The sequence below is a fragment of the Triticum aestivum genome, chromosome 3D (genome assembly GCF_018294505.1).
Source record: "Triticum aestivum cultivar Chinese Spring chromosome 3D, IWGSC CS RefSeq v2.1, whole genome shotgun sequence".
NCBI classification, from domain to species: Eukaryota; Viridiplantae; Streptophyta; class Magnoliopsida; order Poales; family Poaceae; genus Triticum; species Triticum aestivum.
Window position 1 is genome coordinate 43,366,009 of NC_057802.1, and position 22,897 is coordinate 43,388,905.

Here is a 22,897-nt window from a genome sequence, read left to right on the forward strand (position 1 = left end):
GCAACAATGATGGTGGGAGCGATGTCGGCGACGCGACAATGGTTGCGGTAGTCGGCTCTTCTCCGGCGTGTTCACGGTATTGCCTCGGTTTGTTTGTTGCTGTGGAGTCGAAGTTGCGGTGGCGGGGCCCTGTGGTGTACGATGACTGACTGCAGGTGGTCTGTTCGGCGATCTTCCATGGCGCCAGCCGTGCTTGGTTTTGTTCTTCTGAGTTCTCCGTCAGAGTCGGAGCTGCGTTTGTCTGGCCGTAGGTCGACATGTCGTCAAATAGGGTGGACTTTGCCCTGTGTGTTTCAGTCTTTGGGTGTGGGCTTGGCCCTTGTTGTTCCGGTTTTCCGTAATTAACTGGGCAATTCTCTTCTGCTTAATTAATAGATGAGGCAATCTTTGCCTCCGTTTCGAAAAAATATATTAATGCGTACTGATTCTGTTATCAAGGATTCAAATATTTCTGAAAATAAGTAAATAGAAAATCCATCTCACCATTATAGCAAGTACACATGTTAGTTCTTGCTCTCTTTCAAAAATATGTGTCATTTATAGAGGAGCAAGAGCATGTCGTAATTTGTGCTCATGTATGGAAATTAGGCTATATCTTTGATTATTTTCTAATAATTTTTAGGTAAATCTAAATTTCTTAATCAAATACTGAAAATATTTTGAATAGCAAACCATAAAACCAAGCCACGATCCCTTAATGTCAGGTTCATCTCGACGAGGGCTTCATCAGATACATCTCACTTGCTTATCCTAGCAACCTTTTGCCCCTGGAATTATGCTTTTTGTTATCTCTTGAGTTACTTGTTTTCTCCAACTCTTGCCATAACTGTTTAATGGTAAATGTATGCAAAAGGGGAAAAAAATGTTATTTATATCTCATGGGCGTAAACCCCGTGGCCTGATGAGCGACATGACTGACCATGGCCTGGCGCAAATGCCATGAATCACACATAGCGAACGATGCGTAGTACTCGTCCAAGTTGCCGCTTTTTTCCAACCCCCCTCGAACTGGAGTATTTTGATCCGGCGTGGGCCAGAGTAATATGTTATTTTTTTTGTTCCTCCGCTTCTATTTTTGTTTCTCTTTTCGTCTTCCTTTTTCCTACATTTTTCAAATAACACGAAGCATTTTTTAGGAAACACAAAATTAGTTACATGAATATTTTCCCTAAAATACACAAACATTTTATATTTTATAACCTATGAATTATTATTGTATATATTGTTCAAAATTAGTTTTTAGTTCTACATACGTAAAAATAAAAAACAAGGATTATCTATTTAGTGGGCCGCATTTAAGCTAGCCCATTAGCTTAAAAACGACCTTAAAAATAGGGGTATCCTATTATATTTAAGTAATGGAAAACGATCTTGTGTGTTCTATATGATACCGTGATGGGGAATTATAAAAAATCAGGTAGGGCATCCTATATTTGAGTGTAACATTTTAGTATGGCAAACTGGTCCTCCGAGCAAGTTTTCTTTTCCATTATACTGCCTTTTCTCCTATCCCAGTGAAAGTCCTAAAAGTGCCCTAACAGTATCTCAAATGCTGGTACTATTACATAGTTACTATAGAAGCTATATATACTGCTAAGTGAATGACTGGCCATGATTGTGTTTTTTTTTCTTGACAGTTAGGATCAATAGCATGGATGCTGTAGTAGCATTCAGACATGATTCTATTGCTCATAGAGGCCATATTTGTGTCTCTGAGAAAGCTTGTTTGCTTATCAAATAGGAGTACATATTCTGCTATTGTGAGTTTGCACATTAAAATACATCGGAAGGATAAATATCAGACAAATGAGCATGAAAGTTGGCCTCCTCAAATTATTGCTCTTTAGCTCTCCCTATTAAAGATCAAAGTATCCACTTCACTAATTTAATATGATTTTGCAGGTACTTATTCTTCTCCAAGAAGGGTTACCAGGGGAGGAGGGGCATACAGAGGCAGGGCACAAATGGACACGCAAATGTATAGAGGTGAGCAAGACCACCCTGTAATATGTAAAATGCTTAGCCAAACATGTTCTCGATACCCCCCAAAATTCATAATTTGTTTTTGGCAAAATTTGATAATATTGATAGAAGGTACATCTGCCATGTATAAAGTTAGATTCTACTCGCACCCTAAAAAACCAAAAAAAAAACATATCCTGCTATGAATAATAGAGAAAGCCACTATTCAAATGAGAATTGAAATTCCTATTGTTTACAACATGGCCTTTTCTCTTTTGTTTGTCAAGAAAGGGTTAAATCTGGATACTGAAATTTCTTGCATGCTAGGCTCATAGTTCACCACGTTGTTCCGTGATTTTTGTGTGATCTTCTGAGGTTTCTAATGTACTGTGTGTTGCTAGCAACTTATGAAGGCATACTAGCTTTCCCTTGATTCCTCACATGCATGATTTCTCTTAATACAAGAATTATGTATATATTTTCACAAGCTTGTTTGCCTGTCAAATCTAAGCTTTGTTTTATCAGTCACGCCACCCAATTAATGTGAATTATAATGATTAATCACGTAAATACATATTACTGGAAAATGACTCGCTCAAAATGGTTACTTTAGGAGTTTGGTGTTTTAGCTTGTTCAACTTGCTTAAATGTACTTGCAGGTTGATTTTTCTGTAGAGTTTGTGAACTAGGACTGCACAGGACTGTACGGGCAGGTGAGCTCAACCTCCTCTCTTTTCAATATCTCTATTGTGCATGTCTATATATAATATGTTAGCGCAACATAAGTCATGAGCTGTCTAGTTTGACAATAAATGTTGTAAACAATAAATGAAAGACATTACGAAAAATGAAAAAGGCACACACTTGTCAACGATAAAGCAAAGTTTTCGTGGGTATACCTGTAAAACAGTGCTAAGACCTCACCTTTTAGAAATAATTACAATTATGAAAACATGGATCAAATTGCTGAATTGAATAAATTTGGTGCTATCATATACCCACCATGTTCACGACTAGAGGTAAGCGGAACCAAATCAGTGACGCCTGTTATAGGGTGAACCACCACCTCTGAAAATGTATTATGCGAATGTCAAGGACCTCGGTGCCCAAGACAGCCGGACCTCGACTACGTAGTTCGTAGTCTCGGTTGATAGGAACGCTAGGGTTTTTGCCTAACTGCTCAATGGCGCAGGAGATGAGATTAGGAGTAGAGGAAGAGGTAGGAAATAATGATTTATTGCTTGCCGTCAAAGGGTGCAGATTACACGATATATAAAGGCCTCATGGGCTGCTAACAAACTGGAAACTATGCCTAACAAACTACTCCTGGACTCTAGGAACCAGTGTATACGGATCAGGACTCCTTGCCCCGATCACGCCTCGCCAGCTGTGGCCGTCGGCTGCTGCTCCTGGGCGCGTGGCCCGCGCCTGTACGCAGCGCCCCACATGACATCTCTCCCCCCTCGACGAGCAGCTCGTCCTCGAGCTGAAAAGCGAGGTAGCGCTCGATGAAACTGTCAAGATCCTCCCATGTTGCCGATGATGCAGCCTCGCCCTTCCAGTGGACAAGGAGCTGGCGAACGCCACGTGCTAGGCGTGAACGAGTCACGCGATCTGGTTTCGGGACAGCCGCACCGTTGTGGATCGGAGGCAAACCCGGCGGTGCAGTTGGAGGCGTGCCGAAGAACTTCTTGAGGAGGCCCACGTGGAACACGTCATGGAGGCGCGAGCGCGCCGGAAGCTCAAGGCGGTAGGCGACGTCGTTGACGACCTCTGAGATGCGGTACGGCCCGTAGAAGCGTGGCTTGAGCTTGCCCCTGGTTGGCAAGTTGAGAGAAGACGCGGCGCGCTGGCGAAGACGAAGCCACACCCAATCGCCGACGACATGCCGAACGTCGCGATGGCGTCTGTCGTAGTAGGACTTGTAGACCGCCTGCGCCTGCTGTAGACGATAGCGGACGTCAGCGAGTAGCTCGTCGCGCTCCGCCATGCTCTTGGCCACGGCCGCCACCCTCGTGTCGCCTGGCTCGTAAGAGCGAATAGTGGGAGGGTCGCGGCCATACACGAGCTTGAACGGAGTTTCTTGGGTCGCTGTCTGGTAGGCGGTGTTGTAGATGTACTCGGCCCAGGGAAGCCACCGTAGCCACTGCCGCGGACGATCCCCTGTGAGGCAATGCAGGTACATAACAATGATCTTGTTAGCAGCCTCCGTTTGGCCATCCGATTGAGGATGAAACGCCGACGTCATGTGCAGCTTCGTCCCGGTGAGACGCATGAGCTCTCGCCAAAAAACCGAGGTGAAGACGGGGTCGCGGTCAGAGACCATGGACTGCGGAACGCCATGGAGGCGCACGATCTCGGCGAAGAACACCTGCGCCACCGACTCCGCCGTGTACGGGTGGGCCAACGCCACGAAGTGGCAGTACTTGGTGAAGCGATCCACCACGGTGAGGATGACGGACTTCCCGCCCACGCGAGGGAGCGCTTCCACGAAGTCGATGCCGACGTCAGTCCACACGCCCGTGGGCACCGGCAACGGAAGCAGCAGACCGGTGGGGTGCAAGTGCTCGGACTTGTACCTCTGGCAAGTACCGCAGGCGCGGACGTACTCTTGCACCGTCTTGCGAAGGTTAGGCGCGTGGAAGTCGCGGCGGAGACGATGCAGCGTGCGCAGGACGCCTTCGTGCCCGTCGTCGTGCACTGCGGTGAGGAGCTCCTGGAGTAGTGGGGACGACGGCGGAATGTAGAGGCGGACGTTGAAAGTGACGAGGCCGTCGGAGAGCGACCACGGCAGCTGCCGCGTGCCCGCCGTGATATCCTCGCGCAGCGCGACGAGCGCCGGGTCGGTTGACGTAGCTTGCCGTAGGCGATCGATGAAGTCGAAGCGAGGACCCGATATCGCCATGACCGTCGTCTCCTCCGTGTCGCGGCGGGAAAGGGCGTCCGCCACCGTGTTTGTACTACCTGCCTTGTACTCCACGGTGAAGTCGAACCCCAGTAGTTTGCCGACCCAATGGTGCTGCGGAATGGTTGCCAAACGCTGGTCAAGGAGGAATTTGAGACTGTAGTGATCAGTTTTTACCACAAATTGGCGGCCCCAGAGGTATGGTCTCCAATGACGAATAGCGAGCACCAGGCCGATGAGTTCCCGTTCATATGCTGCCAGGGAACGGTGACGAGGCGCGGCCGGCCGGCTAAAGAAAGCCACCGGGTGCTGGTCCTGGAGAAGGACGGCCCCGAAGCCGTACGTAGAGGCGTCACACTCGACGATGAACGGCCGTGTGAAGTCCGGAAACGCGAGGACGGGAGCCATGGTGACCGCCGTCTTGAGGGCGGTAAAAGCTGCTGCCGCCTCCGGCGACCAGGAGAAGCCGTCCTTGCGAAGGAGGGCCGTTAGGGGCGCGGCGACCACGCCAAACTCCTTGACAAACTTGCGGTAGTACCCCGCAAGGCCGAGGAACCCCCGGACCGCGCGCGCCGAGCGTGGCTGCGGCCAGTCGGCCACTGCCTGCACCTTTTCCGGGTCCATGGCCACTCTTGCAGCTGAGATGGTGTGACCCAGGTAGGAGATCGACTCGACGGCGAACGCGCATTTGGATCGCTTGACGAAGAGCCGGTGCTGGTGCAGGACGGTGAAGACAGTGCGCACATGTCGGAGATGGTCGGCCCACGTCTCGCTGAAAATGAGGATGTCGTCGAAGAAGACGAGAACGAAACGGCGCAGGTACGGCCGCAGCAGATCGTTCATGAGTGCCTGGAACGTCGCCGGCGCGTTGCAGAGGCCGAACGGCATCACCAGGAACTCGTAGAGGCCGTCGTGGGTGCGGAAGGCGGTCTTTGGGATGTCCTCTGCGCGCATCCGCACCTGGTGGTAGCCGGAGCGCAAGTCGAGCTTGGTGAAGAAACGAGCGCGCCGGAGCTCGTCGAGGAGTTCGTCCACCACCGGGATCGGAAACGCATCCTTGACGGTGATGGCGTTCAGGGCGCGGTAGTCGATGCAGAAGCGCCAGGACCCGTCGGGCTTGCGGACCAGCAGTACCGGCGAGGAGAATGCGGAACAACTCGCTCGGATGATGCCCTGGGCGAGCATGGCGGCGCACTGACGCTCCAGCTCGTCCTTGTGCGCGACCGGGTAGCGATACGGACGGACGGCCACCGGAGCGGAACCGGGCAGCAGGGTGATGCCGTGGTCGCAGCCACGGGGTGGTGGCATGCCGGAGGGTTCGGCGAAGATGCCGTCGAACTCGGTGATGATGGCGTCGAGGAAGTCACGGCCGCTGCATGATTTCAGGGCTGGTCCAGCCGGTCCTGCAATGCCGCGCCAGCACACCCGATGGCCCTCCCGCCAGAACGTCATGGAGAGGGTGCGGAAATCCCACAGGATCGGTCCAAGCGTCGCAAGCCACTGCGTGCCCAGGACGACGTCGTAGCCCGCGAGCGGCAAGGCGAGGAAATCCTCCGAGAACGCCTCTTGGTCGATGTGGAAGGACACGGCGCGGTATGCGCCCTGGCACGGAACGCGCTCGCCGTTGGCCACCGTTACGCGCATCTTCTCAGGGGTGCGGGATGGCAGTGTAGCACCGGCAGCCGCCTCCTCGGCGATGAAGTTGTGGGTGGAGCCGGAGTCGATCAGGGCGAGGAGGGAGACACCCCCGAGTGTGATATGCATCTGCATGGTCTCGCTCGTGCGCACGCCGGAGATTGCGTGGAGCGAGATCCGAGGGTCGGCCGGCGAGGCATCAGCGATGGTGGAGGCCGCGTTGTCGTCGTCGTCTGGCGCCAGGTCGAGGAGAAAGATGCGCTGACACATGCGGTTGTGGCCCCTGCCAAACTTCTCATTACAATTGAAGCAGAGGCCCAGGCGACGGCGTTCCTCCATCTCCGCCTGTGACAGGCGTTTGATTTGGCGCCCTTCCGGCAGAACGGGGGCAGGCTGGGGTGCGGCTGGTGGTGCCGGTGCGGGGGGCACGAGGCGTGGTACGGGCGCCGGCAGGATGCCCTTCTGCTGAAAACGAACCGGTGGCGCGGAGGCGAGCGCGCACTGGTCGCGCAGCTCCAACTTGCGGGCGAGACTCATGGCGACGGCGAGGGACTGCGGGTTGTGGATCTCCACGTCGAGGCTGAGGGGTGGCTGGAGTCCCGCGGTGAAGATCTGAACCTTCTGTGTCTCCGATAAGAAGCCTGCCCGGGGAAGGAGCGCCTCAAACCGCTCCTGGAAGTCGACGACGTACGTCGTGCGCTTGCATGCCATCAGTTCGCCCAGCGGGTTAGCGCGCAGAGGTGGCCCGAAGCGGAGATTGAGCAGCTCGGTGAAGCGGCGCCACGGAGGTGTGCCCTCGTCGCGCTGGACCTGCATATACCACAATTGGGCAGTACCCTCGAGATTGTATGACGCCATCCACACTTTCTCCTCCTCGGCGATCCGTTGTTGATGGAAGAAGGACTCGCATCTGTTGATGAATGCGAGAGGGTCGGACTTGCCGTCGAACTTGGGGAAGTCCATCTTCTGAAACCGGGGTGGTCGATCGTTGTGGTGCTGCCCATCGTGGGCCCCGTCAGCGCCCGACGAGGAGGCGGACTTCTCCTTCTGCAGTGCGGCGACGGACGTCTGCAGGGACGCCACCGTTGCAGTCAAGGCCTCGATCATCTTGGCCAAATCAGCGGTGGTTGGTTCTGCCATGGCGGAAGTAACCGAGGCGACGGCGGATGGTGGCGATGGAGGTGGGCTTGGCGCGGACGCAGGGGTGGAGGCGGGCTGCGGAGGCGTGGACGAGGAAGAGGAACGCCTGGAACCCGATACCAAGTTGTCAAGGACCTCGGTGCCCAAGACAGCCGGACCTCGACTACGTAGTTCGTAGTCTCGGTTGATAGGAGCGCTAGGGTTTTTGCCTAACTGCTCAATGGCGCAGGAGATGAGATTAGGAGTAGAGGAAGAGGTAGGAAATAATGATTTATTGCTTGCCGTCAAAGGGTGCAGATTACACGATATATAAAGGCCTCATGGGCTGCTAACAAACTGGAAACTATGCCTAACAAACTACTCCTGGACTCTAGGAACCAATGTATACGGATCAGGACTCCTTGCCCCGATCACGCCTCGCCAGCTGTGGCCGTCGGCTGCTGCTCCTGGGCGTGTGGCCCGCCCCTGTACGCAGCGCCCCACATGACAGCGAAAATGATTCCCTCAATCAAATTGGCTAGTTGAAGTTAGAGTTTGATGTTTTAGTTTGTTTGACTTTAAATTGGCCAGTGGGCCGCATTTAAGCCAGCCCATTAGCTTAAAAATTATCTTAAATAGGGGTATCCTATATTTAAGTAAAGGTACTGTGATGGAGAATTATAAAAAATTAAGTAGGGCATCCTATATTTGAGTGTAAAATTTTAGTATGGCAAACTGGTCCTCCGAGCAAGTTTTCTTTTCCATTATACTGCCTTTTCTCCTATCCCAGTGAAAGTCCTAAAAGTGCCCTAACAGTATCTCAAATGCTGGTACTATTACATAGTTACTATATAAGCTATATATACTGGTAAGTTAATGACTGGCCATGATTGCGGTTTTTTTTCTTGACAGTTAGGATCAATAGCATGGATGCTGTAGTAGCATTCAGACATGATTCTATTGCTCATAGAGGCCATATTTGTGTCTCTGAGAAAGCTTGTTTGCTTATCAAATAGGAGTACATATTCTGCTATTGTGAGTTTGCACATTAAAACACATTGGAAGGATAAATATCAGACAAATGAGCATGAAAGTTGGCCTCCTCAAATTATTGCTCTTTAGCTCTCCCTATTAAAGATCAAAGTATCCACTTCACTAATTTAATATGATTTTGCAGGTACTTATTCTTCTCCAAGAAGGGTTACCAGGGGAGGAGGGGCATACAGAGGCAGGGCACAAATGGACACGCAAATGTATAGAGGTGAGCAAGACCACCCTGTAATATGTAAAATGCTTAGCCAAACATGTTCTCGATACCCCCCAAAATTCAGAATTTGTTTTTGGCAAAATAGAAGGTACATCTGTCATGTATAAAGTTAGATTCAACTCACACCCTAAAAAACCAAATAATAATAATAATAATACATATCCTGCTATGAAATAGAGAAAGTCACTATTCACACGAGACTTGAAATTCCTACTGTCTACAACATGGCCTTTTCTCTTTTGTTTTTCAAATTTTTTTTGAGGAAAAGAGTGATACAGATCACTCAGATGGCACATTACAATCAGTAATTAGGATATCCCTAATCACTTCTGGCACAGCAGCCACCATATACATGTCTCCACCTCCACCTCCAGCATAGCTTGCGCCTCTGCTTCCTCCAGTGTCACACTCGAATTGACCTGCCTTGCCAATGAGAAAAAACGGCTGCCCCCTGCGGTCTCTTGCAATAGCCCCAGCAGGCAGCAGTACTCACCCCGGAGTCAGCCGAGTAACCAGCGTCGGTATTTAACTTCACCCAACCATCCTCAGGGGGAATCCATCTAGTAATATTGTGTGTGGAAGCTTTTGCAGTCTGTACTGACGGAGATTGCTTGTTCTCCTGGTGCCGATCATCTGGGAAACAGGGGGTAGAACCACTGTTGCACAGCCTCTTTCCCTGAACCTGCTAGCGAACCATGGCCACCAACACCAAGTTCAGCAACATGTTGCTCCAGAAACGCTGCCGATTGGCCTACTGTCTCTTTCCCCGACTTAAAAATGCAGTCATTTCTCAGGTGCCAACAACGCCAGAGAAGAAGTAGAATTTTTGCCCGGGTTTCAGTGCTGCATGTAGAAAACAGATTCTGCAGCCAATCCTCTCCGACTCCTGGAATATATTTTCACCTGGGAGCTCCCACAGTGCTCTCATTTCATTCCTTAAGGCCTTGCATTTTGTGCATGCCACCACAGCATGAAATTCATTTTCCTCCACACAGCCGCAAATACTACAAACGCTGCTGATCTCCAGCGAGCGCTTCCACCTATTCTTCTTTGTAGCCAGTGTGCCTGTAGCGACCCTCCAGCCGAATACTCCAACTCTTGCAGGAACTTTGGACTTCCAAATAATGTCCCAAATACTTCAGTCATACGGCTCGTTAGACGAACAAGAAGCACGAGTTTCACTTTGAGATTTGAGAGAGTATGCCAATTTGTAGGCGCTCTTAACAGTAAACATACCTGTCTTTTCATAGTTCCAAGCCAGACAATCCTCCACATTTGCCCTTGGAATTTTAATGTTACATATTGCCTCCGCATCAAACGTAGAAGATCTGGTTAATTTCTTGCATCTTTTGTTTTACAAGAAAGGATTAAATCTGGATACTGAAATTTCTTGCATGCTAGGCTCATAGTTCACCATGTTGTTCCGTGATTTTTGTGTGACCTTCTGAGGTTTCTAATGTACTGTGTGTTGCTAGCAACTTATGAAGGCGTACTAGCTTTCCCTTGATTCCTAACATGCATGATTTCTCTTAATACAAGAATTATGTATATATTTTCACAAGCTTGTTTGCCTGTCAAATCTAAGCTTTGTTTTATCAGTCACTCCACCCAATTAATGTGAATTATAATGATTAATCACGTAAATACATATTACTGGAAAATGACTCGCTCAAAATGGTTACTTGAGGAGTTTGGTGTTTTAGCTTGTTCAACTTGCTTAAATGTACTTGCAGGTTGATTTTTCTGCAGAGTTTGTGAACTAGGACTGCACAGGACTGTACGGGCAGGTGAGCTCAACCTCCTCTCTTTTCATTATCTCTATTGTGCATGTCTATATATAATATGTTAGCGCAACATAAGTCATGAGCTGTCTAGTGAATTAGTTGATAATAAATGTTGGAAACAATAAATGAGACATTACGAAAAATGAAAAAGGTACACACTTGTCAACGATAAAGCAAAGTTTTCGTGGGTATACCTGTAAAACAGCTCTAAGACCTCTTCTTATAGAAATAATTACAATTATAAAAACACGGTTCAAATTGCTGAATTGAATAAATTTGGTGCTATCATATACCCACCAAGTTCACGACTAGAGGTAAGCGGAACCAAATCAGTGACACCTGTTATAGGGTGAACCACCACCTCTGAAAATGTATTATGCGAAAATGATTCCCTCAATCAAATTGGCTAGCTGAAGTTAGAGTTTGATGTTTTAGTTTGTTTGACTTTAAATTGGCTAGTGGGCCGCATTTAAGCCAGCCCATTAGCTTAAAAACGATCTTAAATAGGGGTATCGTATATTTAAGTAAAGGTAAACGATCTTGTGTGTTCTATATGATACTGTGATGGAGAATTATAAAAAGATTAAGTAGGGCATCCTATATTTGAGTGTAAAATTTTAGTATGGCAAACTGGGCCTCCGAGCAAGTTTTCTTTTCCATTATACTGCCTTTTCTCCTATCCCAGTGAAAGTCCTAAAAGTGCCCTAATAGTATCTCAAATGCTGGTACTATTACATAGTTACTATATAAGCTATATATACTGCTAAGTGAATGACTGGCCATGATTGTGTTTTTTTTTCTTGACAGTTAGGATCAATAGCATGGATGCTGTAGTAACATTCAGACATGATTCTATTGCTCCTAGATGCCATATTTGTGTCTCTGAGAAGGCTTGTTTGCTTATCAAATAGGAGTACATATTCTGCTATTGTGAGATTGCACATTAAAACACATTGGAAGGATAAATATCAGACAAATGAGCATGAAAATTGGCCTACTCAAATCATTGCTCTTTAGCTCTCCCTATTAAAGATCAAAGTATCCAGTTCACTAATTTAATATGATTTTGCAGGTACTTATTCTTCTCCAAGAAGGGGGGTTACCAGGGGAGGAGGGGCATACAGAGGCAGGGCACAAATGGACATGCAAATGTATAGAGGTGAGCAAGACCACCCTGTAATATGTAAAATGCTTAGCCAAACATGTTCTCGATACCCCCCAAAATTCATAATTTGTTTTTGGCAAAATTTGATAATATTGATAGAAGGTACATCTGTCATGTATAAAGTTAGATTCAACTCACACCCTAAAAAACCAACCTGCAAATACATAAGCAAGTTGAACAAGCTAAAACACCAAACTCCTACAGAATCTGTCTTCTGGTCATCCAAGTCCCAGTAGTGTTTCTTTAGGATTGTTTTTTGCCTCTTAAATAGCCAAGAATATTGTTTCTGGAAGAGTGGAGTTACATGTAGTGTGATCATGTTGTTCACTGAACTGAATATTGTGCAAACTGCCAGTTTAACTAGCTCATTTAGAATCTATTTGAATAAAACTGAGAAGCGGCATACGGGAATGACTGAAAATCTCATTTTTACAAGATTACTAGCTACATTTGTTGAGTTCATGTTTGTGCTTAGGGTGTAGAGTCGTAGAGAAATGATTATGTAAATAAGGCTAAATTTCAGTTCTTGCTTCTTGAACTGCATCACTTTTCATATGTCACTAACTTGCTGCTCATCTATCCTTTTCAGGTCACGCCGTCGTGGCTGCACTGGTTCTCCTTACCACCGTCACTGCAGCAAGCCCAACTGGCTACTGGGGTTACCTCTGTGATGGTGGGAACTACAGTGCGCCCAGCAAGTACCAGCAGAACCTTGAACAGCTCTCCGCCACGCTGCCTGAAGCAGTCGCCTCCTCCCCCTCTTTGTTCCACACGCAGGCAGTTGGCTCCAGCCAAGATAGAGCATATGCTCTGGCAAGATGCCGCGGCGACACAGAGGCCGACGACTGCAAGAGGTGCCTTACACAGGCCTTCAAGGATGTCCGGGCTGTTTGCACGTTCAGGAAGGGTATTTCCATCTACTACGACACGTGCAGCCTCTGGTTCGCTGAGAAGATCAAAATTCATCTTGGAGATTTGCAGTCAGTTCTTAGGGCGGATGGTCCCCCTATACCTACCCAATGCAAGGCCTTCCAGAACGATGCCAGTACACTTATCGCAGATGTGGCGAGGAAGGCATCATATTCTTCTCAAAGACATGCCACGGGAGAAAAGGGTCGTGATGAGCGTGCCTGCAACTACACACTATACACTCTTGCTGACTGTCTACCTGGAATTTCAGCTGCTCAGTGTCAGGTCTGTTTGGAAGATCTAACCTCTACACCAGGCCTGAGTGGTGGGCAAATGGGTGAGCGAAAGGCTACCCTATTGTGCAGTTACCGTTTGGAGCCTTATCAGTTCTTCAGGGATACAAAAGGTGAGTTACCATGAGATGCAGAATTGAATGCTTCTTCTGTTGGTCATATGCTTTCCTTGAATAATGTGTCAACTACATACAGGAGGACACACGAACAAGACTCTTTGGATCGTGGTGGTCATAGCCGGAGGCGCAGTGCTACTGGCAATCGCCTTGCTACTTTGGTGGTGGTTTCTGGTAAGTTTTCCCCGATTCTCAATAATCCAACTAATGATGTATTGTATCTCACCCTGGACACCCTTTGCTCAATTTAGTACATGTACAATGTTAATATCACACACTCCCCCTCAAGATATAATCATGCCCATCTTGCTACAAATGGTGGCTAGGTTATCACCCCAGCCATCTGTCAGGAACCGAACTGTAATCGAGCTAATCTACCACTCAATTGTCACAAATTCAGAGAAGATTTGGGGAATTTCGGCTAGGGTTTATACTGCTTAAAATGGGGAAAGTAGCTCAGCACGCCACTGGGAAAAGTAGCTCAGCACGCCACAGGTGGCTAGGGTATACACCCAGATACATCAATCATGTCCAGAATGGAGAGGAACGAGTTGGCTTTATAGCCATTACAGCAAGAATGCAGCGAAGGAAATAAAACAGAGCATATGCCGCTCTGGAAAGTAAACAGTGACAGGGGCGAGACTCGTAGCCGTTAGATTGAAGATCGACGAGCGACTGCAATCAGCCGTTGGCGAACCGTTATCCTGACGAGCGAGCCACAGGATGATGCATCGATGGCTGAGAATGAATCTGGCACGCAGAAACAGGGGATATTCTGTAGTGTTTCTTCAGATAGCAGCAAACAGCATGACAATTCCCCCCGATTAAGACTGAGCTTGTCCTCAAGCTTGAAATGATGGGAACACCTTTTGAATGAACGCCGAGTCCTCCCAGGTAGCAGCTACAAGGGGCAGGTTAACCCATTTAACAAGCCATCTGACTACTGGTGTACTTATGTTGCCTTGTGGTCTGGGGATGAGTTTTCTGTCCAAAACTGCTTCAGGTTCCATTCGAATCATACCATCTGATCCTACCAAGGGCAGGTGCTTGGAGGGAACCACCAGAGGACCAATATGCTTCTTGAGCTGGCTCACATGAAAGGTGTGGTGCAATTGGCAGCCTTCTGGTAGGAGCAATTTATAAGCAACCTTGCCAATCTTCTGAAGAATTTTGAGGGGACCATAAAACTTGGAGTGCAGTTTGAGGTGCCTGTGCAAGCTTAGGGATGTATGCCTATAAGGCTGTAACTTCAAATATACCATATCTCCCACAGAGAAGTCCCTTTCTTTCCTTCTTTTGTCAGCATAGTGTTTCATCCTAGCTTGTGCTTTGAGGAGATTTTGTTTGATAACTTCGAGGGCCCCTTCCCTGTTCTGAAGAAGATTGTCACTGTCCTCACAGATAGTGTCAGGGAGGGCTGATTCTGCAAATCATGGGGGGAGGGAATCCATATAAGGCCTGGAAGGGTGTCATTTGCAATGCAGTGTGGAAACTGGTGCTGTACCACCATTCAGCCAAGGATAACCACCCATGTCACTTTTTAGGCTGTTAAAAACACATGCATCTGAGATAATTTTCCAGGCATTGGTTTACTCTTTCCGTTTATCCATCCGATTGTGGGTGGTAGCTTGTGCTCATGTGCAGCTTGATCTTGAGGGACTTGAACAATTGCTGCCACAAGTGACTAGTGAAGATTTTATCCCTGTCAGTTACAATGACCAAGGGCATGCCATGCAACTTGAAAACTGTATCAGAGAAGGCTCTTGCCACAGATTGCACTGTGATGGGGTGTTTCATGGCTATAAAGTGTGGATACTTGGTGAACCTGTCCACAACCACTAATATTAGATCTTTGTTCTCAGATAGGGGCAATCCTTCCACAAAGTTCATGCTGATGTGTGCCCATGCGAAATCAGGAACAGGCAGGGGTTTTAGGAGACCAGGGTAAGGGGAGTGCTCTGCTTTGTTGAGCTGACAGACTGGGCATTCCTTGACAAAGGTAATTACATCTTGTTTGAGGCCTTGCCAATGAAAGACAAGTTTGACCCGTTGGTAGGTGGCTCTTTCACCAGAATGGGCTCCTAATTCCGAAGCATGAAAGGTTTTTAAAATGTCTGTTCTGAGGGAAGTTGATGTGCCAACCACAACTTTGTTATGGAATCTCAATATGCCATTTTTGTAGGAGTAAGAGCTTGGACTGTCTTTACTGACAGCACATTCAGCTATGAGTTCCTGCACCCTTGTGTCAGACTTGTAGCTCTTGACTACCTCTTTTATCCAAGTAGGAGTGTTGGTACTCGTGAGCATGGACACCATGTATTTGACTCTGGATAAAGCATCAGCAGCTTTATTTTCTTTCCCCTTCTTGTATTCTACTGTGAAATTGTATCCCAAAAGCTTGAGCAGTAATTTATGTTGTATGCCTTCAGTCAACTTTTGCTCCTGAATGTATTTGAGGCTCTCTCGGTCTGTTCTAATCACTAGAGAAGTTGCTAAGTAGTGCTTCCACTTCTTTACTACTTCAATAATTGCTAAAGCTTCCTTGTCATATGTAGACATGGCTGCTGCTTTTGGTCCAATAGTTCTGCTGAAATAGGAAACGGGCCTCCCCTCTTGCATTAAGACAGCTCCTAGTCCATAGCCACAAGCATCTGCCTCCAAAATGAAGGGCTTAGTGAAGTCAGGTAGGGCTAGGAAAGGTGCATCTGTTAACTTGTCCTTAAGTGTGAGGAATGCTTGCTCTTGTTGTTCTTGCCAAACAAATGCATCCTTCTTCAAGCAGTCAAACAGGGGTCTGCAAATAAGGCCATATCCCTGGATAAACCTTCTGTAATACCCACTTAGTCCAAGGAAGCTTCTGAGCTCAGTGACATTTGTGGGTGCTGGCCATGCTTGAATTGCTGTGATCTTTGCAGGGTCAGTGGCTACTCCATCCTTGCTGATAACATGGCCTAGATATTCTACTTTAGATTGACCAAAGGAGCACTTGTCCAGTTTGGCATACAGTTGGTTTTCTTGGAGTGTAGCAAATACTTTGGACAAGTGGACTTTGTGTTCTAGGGTCTGACTGAACACTGGGATGTCGTCAAAGAACACTACCACAAATTTGAAAGGACCAAACAGCAAGTTCATGAGAGCTTGAAATGTTGGAGGGCCATTTGAAAGGCCAAAAGACAGTACTAGAAATTCAAAGTGCCCCTGAAGTGTGGAGAAAGCAGTTTTGTGGATATCGTCCTCTGCCATTCTAATTTGGTGATAGCCACTTCTGAGATCAATCTTGGAGAAAATCTGAGCTCCCTTTAGCTAATCTAGGAGATCTTCTATCATAGGTATTGGGTACTTGTTTTTAATTGTGATGGAGTTCAACTTCCTATAATCAATGCATAGTCTCCATGAACCATCCTTCTTTTTCACTAAGAGAAGAGGAGAAGAAAATAGGCTGGTACCTGGGCCTAATGAGGCCAGCTTTTAGGAGGTCCTGGATGATTTTCTCAAGTACCTCTTTTTGGTGGTGAGGAACTCTGTAAGGTCTCTGGTTTACAACCTTTGTTCCTTCAACCAATGGAATTCTATGATCACAGGACCTGCTAGGGGGTAAGCCAGTAGGGGAAGAGAAGATTTTCTCATATTTCTGGAGTACTGGTTGGAGCTCTTGAGGTACTTGCTGGGCTGCTGCAATTGGTTCAGAGCAGGCAGTAGTAAACAAGAAGAAACCACAAACTGGTCCATGACCTTATCAGCAGTGTCTACAATCTCAGGAGGTCTTTCCCAGGGTACAGTCTCATCCACAAAGGCCACTAGTGTCTTCTGTGGTGTTGTAATCCGTATTTCCATTAAGATGAAATCCATTTGTAAAGGGCTATGTTTCCTCAGCCAATCCACCCCTAAGATCATGTCATACCCTTAAGATTCAGAACCCTGAAAGTGTCTGTAAACTGATGACCTTGTATGGTATATGGACAGTTGTGGGCTGTGAAATCACTCCATAGGACCCCTCCACTGGCCACAACTACTTTAATCTTGGGTGTATCGATGATGAGGGAACCACAGGATGATGCATCGATGGCTGAGAATGAATCTGGCACGCAGAAACAGGGGATATTCTGTAGTGTTTCTTCAGATAGCAGCAAACAGCATGACACCATCATTGCTGCCAAAGCTGCTTTTGCCAAGCCATTCTTCATGGAGGTATTCCTCTTGGTTGTCTGGTGCATTTGGAAGCAGAAGGAATAGAAAGATTTTTGAGAATACTAACCCTGGTTTCTCCTCTTTAAAAAGGAATGTACATCTTTATCTTTTAGGCTCTCCTCTGAGCTTGCTGCTCCTCTTGGCTGCTGGCTCAACTCTCTGGCCTAGGCCCTTGTACAACCCCTTTCTTTATCTTTGTATATACTTGTACGAAGTGGCCCAAGATCTTTCACTTCAAATGTTTTCCCCAATCTCTCCTTGAGGTATTTAATTTCTTCAACATCATCATCAGTTACCATTATATCATCAACATACACCACCAGGATAGCAGGGGGTATCAGGTGGAAACACACTATCTTCTGAAAATCTGCAAATTTTTGTTGTGGTCAATTTGATGTCATCTCAGCCCCCTCCCAGTCATTTTGCAGAAAACTACCTGCAAACCACATTCTGCAGTTTGCAAAGAACCCCTTCTTAAATGTCTGTCCTCAAAATTCAGCCCGCTGGTACACTTTGTGGATGCATGGTCCTGGACCTTCCCGGGCCTGTGCCATTTGGGCCTGTCAGAGATTTCCATCAAAAGTAGCACTAGTGTTGTTAGCTGACAGTCAACAAGTTTTCTATTTGAGGACAACTGAAATATTTAACTATCCAATTCTTTTCGAGCAATGCATTTGGTTACAACCCATTCATTTTGAAAACTGCAACACTGATTATGCTGGAACATATATCTATATCTATAAAAATAACCAAAATTTGGGGTATGGGTATTGGTAGGAGCTAGGACCCTACCGGGTCTAGGGTGGAGGTTGTAGGGGAAGGAGGGTGCTGGACGTGGCGGAGCTCGCGGTCGCGGGCGACAGGGCGCCGTCGTGCGCGAGGGAGGAGGCGGCGGCGCAAAGAGCAGGAGGCGGCTAGGGTTAGGGTCCGGCTCCTCTGGGAGCCGGGCAATAGAATTATTCTTATTGCTTCCTCATGAACGAGTCTTACAACTAGTATATATAACCACAATGGAAAATAAAATAGATAACTTGCGGGCTAAGCCCCTAACTAAATCTGCCCAGTGGGCCTCCTATGGGCATAAGTCTGCCCGGTCATAACATCTCTCCCCGCCTGCGCAAACAGCTCGTCCTCGAGCTGAAAGTCGGGGTAGTGTTGGCGGAACTCGTCGCGCTGCTCCCAAGTAGCATCCTCCTCTGGGAGGCCAGCCCACTGAATCAACACATACCACACCCCGCGACGAAGCTGCGCCTTCAAGACCTTCTCCGGCTCCGGAAGGAGGCGCCCGCCGAAGGTCGGAGAAAGCGCCGGAGGGGCCGCAGGTGGCTCCCCACGGAAGGGCTTCAGCAGCCCCACATGGAAGACGTCGTGGATGTGGGCACCCGCCGGAAGTTGAAGACGGTAGGCCACCTTCCCGATGCGCTCCAAAACAGCAAAGGGCCCGGCGTAGCGAGGGCCCAGCTTGCGCTTCGCGCGTGGGTCCAGCGACTGCGTAGAGCGATGAAGGAGACGCAGCCAAACCCAATCACCCACCGCGAACTCCGCCTCGCGATGGTGGTCGTCGTAGTAGTGCTTGGCCAGCTGCTGGGCCTGAAGGAGGCGTTGCCGGACCTCGGCCAGCATCTCGTCACGGCGCCGCATGAGATCACCGGCCACCTCTGTCCGAGCCGTCGCCGGATCAACCGGCAGTATGGGCGGGGGCGGCCAGCCGTAGACCACCTCAAATGGAGTGGCGCGCATGGCAGAGTGATAGGAGATGTTGTAGCAGTACTCCGCCCACGAGAGCCAATCCACCCAAGCGCGAGGATGATCACCTGTGACACAACGCAAATACATGGCAATCACCTTGTTGACAACCTCAGATTGGTCGTCCGTCTGAGGATGGAAGGCCGTGCTCAGGCGGAGCTTCACATCCGCCAACCGGAAGAGATCGCGCCAGACATGGCCGGTGAACACCAGGTCCCGATTGCTGACGATCGAAGAGGTAAACCCGTGGAGGCGGACGATACCGTCAAAGAAGGCACGAGCCACAGATGCAGCAGTGTAGGGATGACCGAGCGCGATGAAGTGAGCATACTTGGAGAAGCGGTCGACCACCGTGAGAATGACCGATTTGCCGCCCACCTTGGGGAGGCCCTTAATGAAGTCCATGGAGATATCCGCCCAGACCTGAGACGGCACCTCCAAGGGCTGGAGCAGACCAGCCGGACGGAGTGTCTCTGTCTTGTTACACTGGCACGTCACACAAGACCGGACCCAGTCACGGACCAGGGCCCGATCACCTGGGATGTAGAAGTCGGCGCGGAGACGATGGAGGGTTTTCTGCACACCCTCATGGCCCGCTGAGTGGGCCAGCAGCAGCACCTGGTGATGGAGATCCTCGTGCGCCGGCACGAAGACACGGCGCCCATGAAGGAGCAATCCGTCGGCAAGGCGCCACGACTCCTCTAGCTCACCCGCAGCCAGTTGCTGCTGAAGGAGGAGGGCGTCTGGCGCGGCGGCTGTCACCCGGCGGATGTCGGTGAAGAGAGCGAACGTAGGCCCCGAGCGTATGCAGAGTGCCGCCCCTTCGGAGTCGCCCCCGGTAGTGTCGTGGTTGGCGTCGCGGCGAGACAGGGCGTCGGCCACGGTGTTAAGGCGGCCCAGGCGGTACTCGACGGTGAAGTCGAAGCCGAAGAGCTTGCTGATCCACTGGTGATGCGGCACGGTCGAGAGCCTCTGGTCCAACAAGAACTTGAGGCTGTAGTGGTCCGTGCGAATCCGGAAAGACCGACCCCACAGATAGGGCCGCCAATGGCGCACTGCCCGCACCAATCCAATGAGCTCTCGCTCATACGCCGCGAGCTTAAGATGGCGCGCGGCGAAGGGCCTGCTGAAGAATGCGAGGGGTCCATCGCCCTGATGAAGGACGACACCGAACCCTGCACCGGAAGCGTCGCAGTCCACAATGAATGGCCGGTCAAAGTCCGGCATCTGAAGGACGGGCCCTGTCGTGAGGGCCCCCTTGAGGGCCTCGAACACCACGGTCGCCTCCTCATCCCAGGCAAAGGCGTCGCGACGGAGCAGGCGCGTGAGTGGAGACGCGATGAGGCCGAACTCCCGGATAAATTTCCGGAAGTAGCCCGCGAGGCCCAGAAACCCGCGAAGAGCCCGCGGTGAATGCGGGTTCGGCCAGGCGGCGATGGCCGCCACCTTGTCGGCGTCCATGGCCACCCCCTCGGCCGAGATGACACGGCCGAGGTAGGCGACGGAAGGCGTCCCGAATGAGCACTTCGAGCGCTTAAGGTGAAGATGCGCTCGAAGCTCGTTGAAGACGATGGCGACATGCTGAAGGTGCTCCGCCCACGAGGCACTGTAGATAAGAATATCATCAAAGAAAACGAGCACAAACCGGCGCAAGTAAGGGCGGAGGACATCGTTCATCAGAGCCTGAAAAGTCGCCGGGTGCATTGGAGAGACCAAACGGCATGACCAAGAACTCGAAGTGGCCGTGATGAGTCCGAAACGCCGTCTTGGCGATATCATCCGGGTGCATGCGCACCTGGTGGTAACCCGACCGGAGATCGAGTTTGGTGAAGAAGCGCGCCGCATGTAGCTCATCCAGGAGCTCATCGACCACCGGAATAGGAAACCTGTCCTTAAGTGTCAGTGCATTGAGGGCGCGGTAGTCGATGCAGAAGCGCCATGTGCCGTCTGACTTGCGGACGAGGAGTACCGGCGCGGAGAACGGCGATGTGGAGATCCGGATGATGCCCGTGGCGAGCATGAGTGCACACTAGCGCTCCAGCTCGTCCTTCTGCAGCTGCGGATAGCGGTATGGCCGGACCGCCACCGGCGCCGAGCCCGGCAGGAGATGAATGCGGTGATCGTACACCCGGGCAGGCGGAAGGCCCCGCGGCTCGTCGAAGAGGTCGCTGTGCTGCTGCAGGAGGTGCTCCAAGAGTGGGTGCTCAGCCTCGGTAGTGGTCGTCGCCAGCTGAAGTTGGGGCATCGTCGGTGAGGCGCCCCCAACGCCCTCCCACCGGACGCGGCGGCCGAGATGCCAGAAGGACATCGTCAAGGCGTCGAAATCCCAAAGGATGGGACCGAGGGTCCGCAAGAAGTCGACACCAAGGATGAAGTCGAAGCAGCCCAAGTCGATGCCTGCACACGTGATGGTGAAGTGCTCGTCGCCGATGGTGATGGGTACGTTTCGCGCGAGCCCATGACACCGGAGACGATCGCCGTTGGCCACCGTGACCCGAAGATGCTCCCCGCCCATCGGCTGAAGCGCTAAGCGGCGCATGGTAGCCTCGGGCAGGAAGTTATATGTGGAGCCCGTATCCAAAAGGGCCACCAGGCGCTCGCCGTGTATCATCACTGGCAAGAGCATGGTCCGCTCATCGCGGATGCCGGCAAGCGCATGGAGCGAGACCACGAGTGCCGTCACTGGGGCGGCCGCGGGCGCGGCCTCGGCAGCTGCGGCGTCGAGCCCCTCACCCGAGGCGTCCTCCTCAGTGTAGTCGGCCGTCTCCAAGTAGAAGAGTCACGGGTAGACATGGCCCGACGCGTAGGGCTCATCGCAGTTAAAGCAAAGCCCCAGGCGCTGACGCTCCAGCTGCTCCGCCTGAGAGAGGCGACGGAAAGGCCGCGTCGCAGCCGGGGTGGTAGTCACCAGAGCGGCCGGGGGTGGCCAGGCCGGTGCCGGGGACTGTCAGGCGGCCTGTCGGCCTCCTCAAGCTGGGGCTGCCTGCTGCACGGCCTGGACGCGGCACTTGAAGGCGCGGGCATAATACATGGCCGTCTGGAGATCCTGGGGGTCCCCGGAGCTCCACGTCCACGCGTATGTGATTCGGGAGTCCACCGACGAAGAGGTCGGCCCGCTGCTGCGCCGTCACGCCCGACGCGTGGCAAGCCAAGGCCTGGAAACGGTCGGCGAAGTCCTGCACCGTGGAGGTGAAGGGAAGGCGGCCTAGCTCTGCCAGGCGGCTCCCACGGATCGGTGGCCCAAAACGAAGGAGGCAGAGCTCGCGGAAGCGCTCCCAAGGGGACATACTGCCCTCGTCCTGCTCGAGGGCGTAGTACCAGGTCTATGCCGTGCCGCGGAGGTGGTAAGAGGCGAGCCAGGTACGCTCCGAGGCAAGGGTGCGCTGCCCGCGAAAGAACTGCTCGCACTGGTTGAGCCAGTTGAGGGGGTCCTCCGTGCCGTCATAAGTGGCGAAGTCCAGTTTGGCAAACCGCGGCGGTGTCTGTGGCGGGGCGCCGTGGCCGATTGCCTCGGAGGTGCGAAGCAGCGAGGACTGGGCGCCCGGTTAGCATGGCCGCGGCCCATGTAGTTCCCCGCCGAGCCGGAGGGATCGCCGTACTGCAGAGTGGGCCGGCCACTGTGACGGGGGGTGGCGATGATCCGGTCAGCCAGGCCGGTATTGGGGACGGCGACGGCGGAAAGCGCACTTGCTGGATCGGTACGCCTCCCTGTATGGTAGACCCGGGCCCCGTGCTGGGCGGTGGCGGGGCCGGCAGCTGCGGCTGCGTCGGCACGGACCCGGGTGCGTGGGGGGCGCGGCGAGGGCCG

The 22,897-nt window shown here is 50.8% G+C and overlaps 1 protein-coding gene across 1 annotated transcript in view; it reads left to right on the plus strand.

The window, feature by feature from the left end:
- The first annotated feature begins 6 nt into the window (after positions 1–6).
- The window catches only part of LOC123077236 (uncharacterized), a 34,099-nt gene continuing 11,208 nt past the window's right edge, over positions 7–22,897 (plus strand). Inside the window, exons 1-7 of the mRNA XM_044499468.1 lie at positions 7–1,986; positions 2,622–2,675; positions 8,799–8,882; positions 10,622–10,675; positions 11,745–11,831; positions 12,427–13,152; positions 13,235–13,329. Coding sequence (XP_044355403.1) covers positions 11,810–11,831; positions 12,427–13,152; positions 13,235–13,329 — 843 coding nt within the window. The 5' untranslated portion in view covers positions 7–1,986; positions 2,622–2,675; positions 8,799–8,882; positions 10,622–10,675; positions 11,745–11,809. The remainder of the gene's footprint in view (positions 1,987–2,621; positions 2,676–8,798; positions 8,883–10,621; positions 10,676–11,744; positions 11,832–12,426; positions 13,153–13,234; positions 13,330–22,897) is intronic.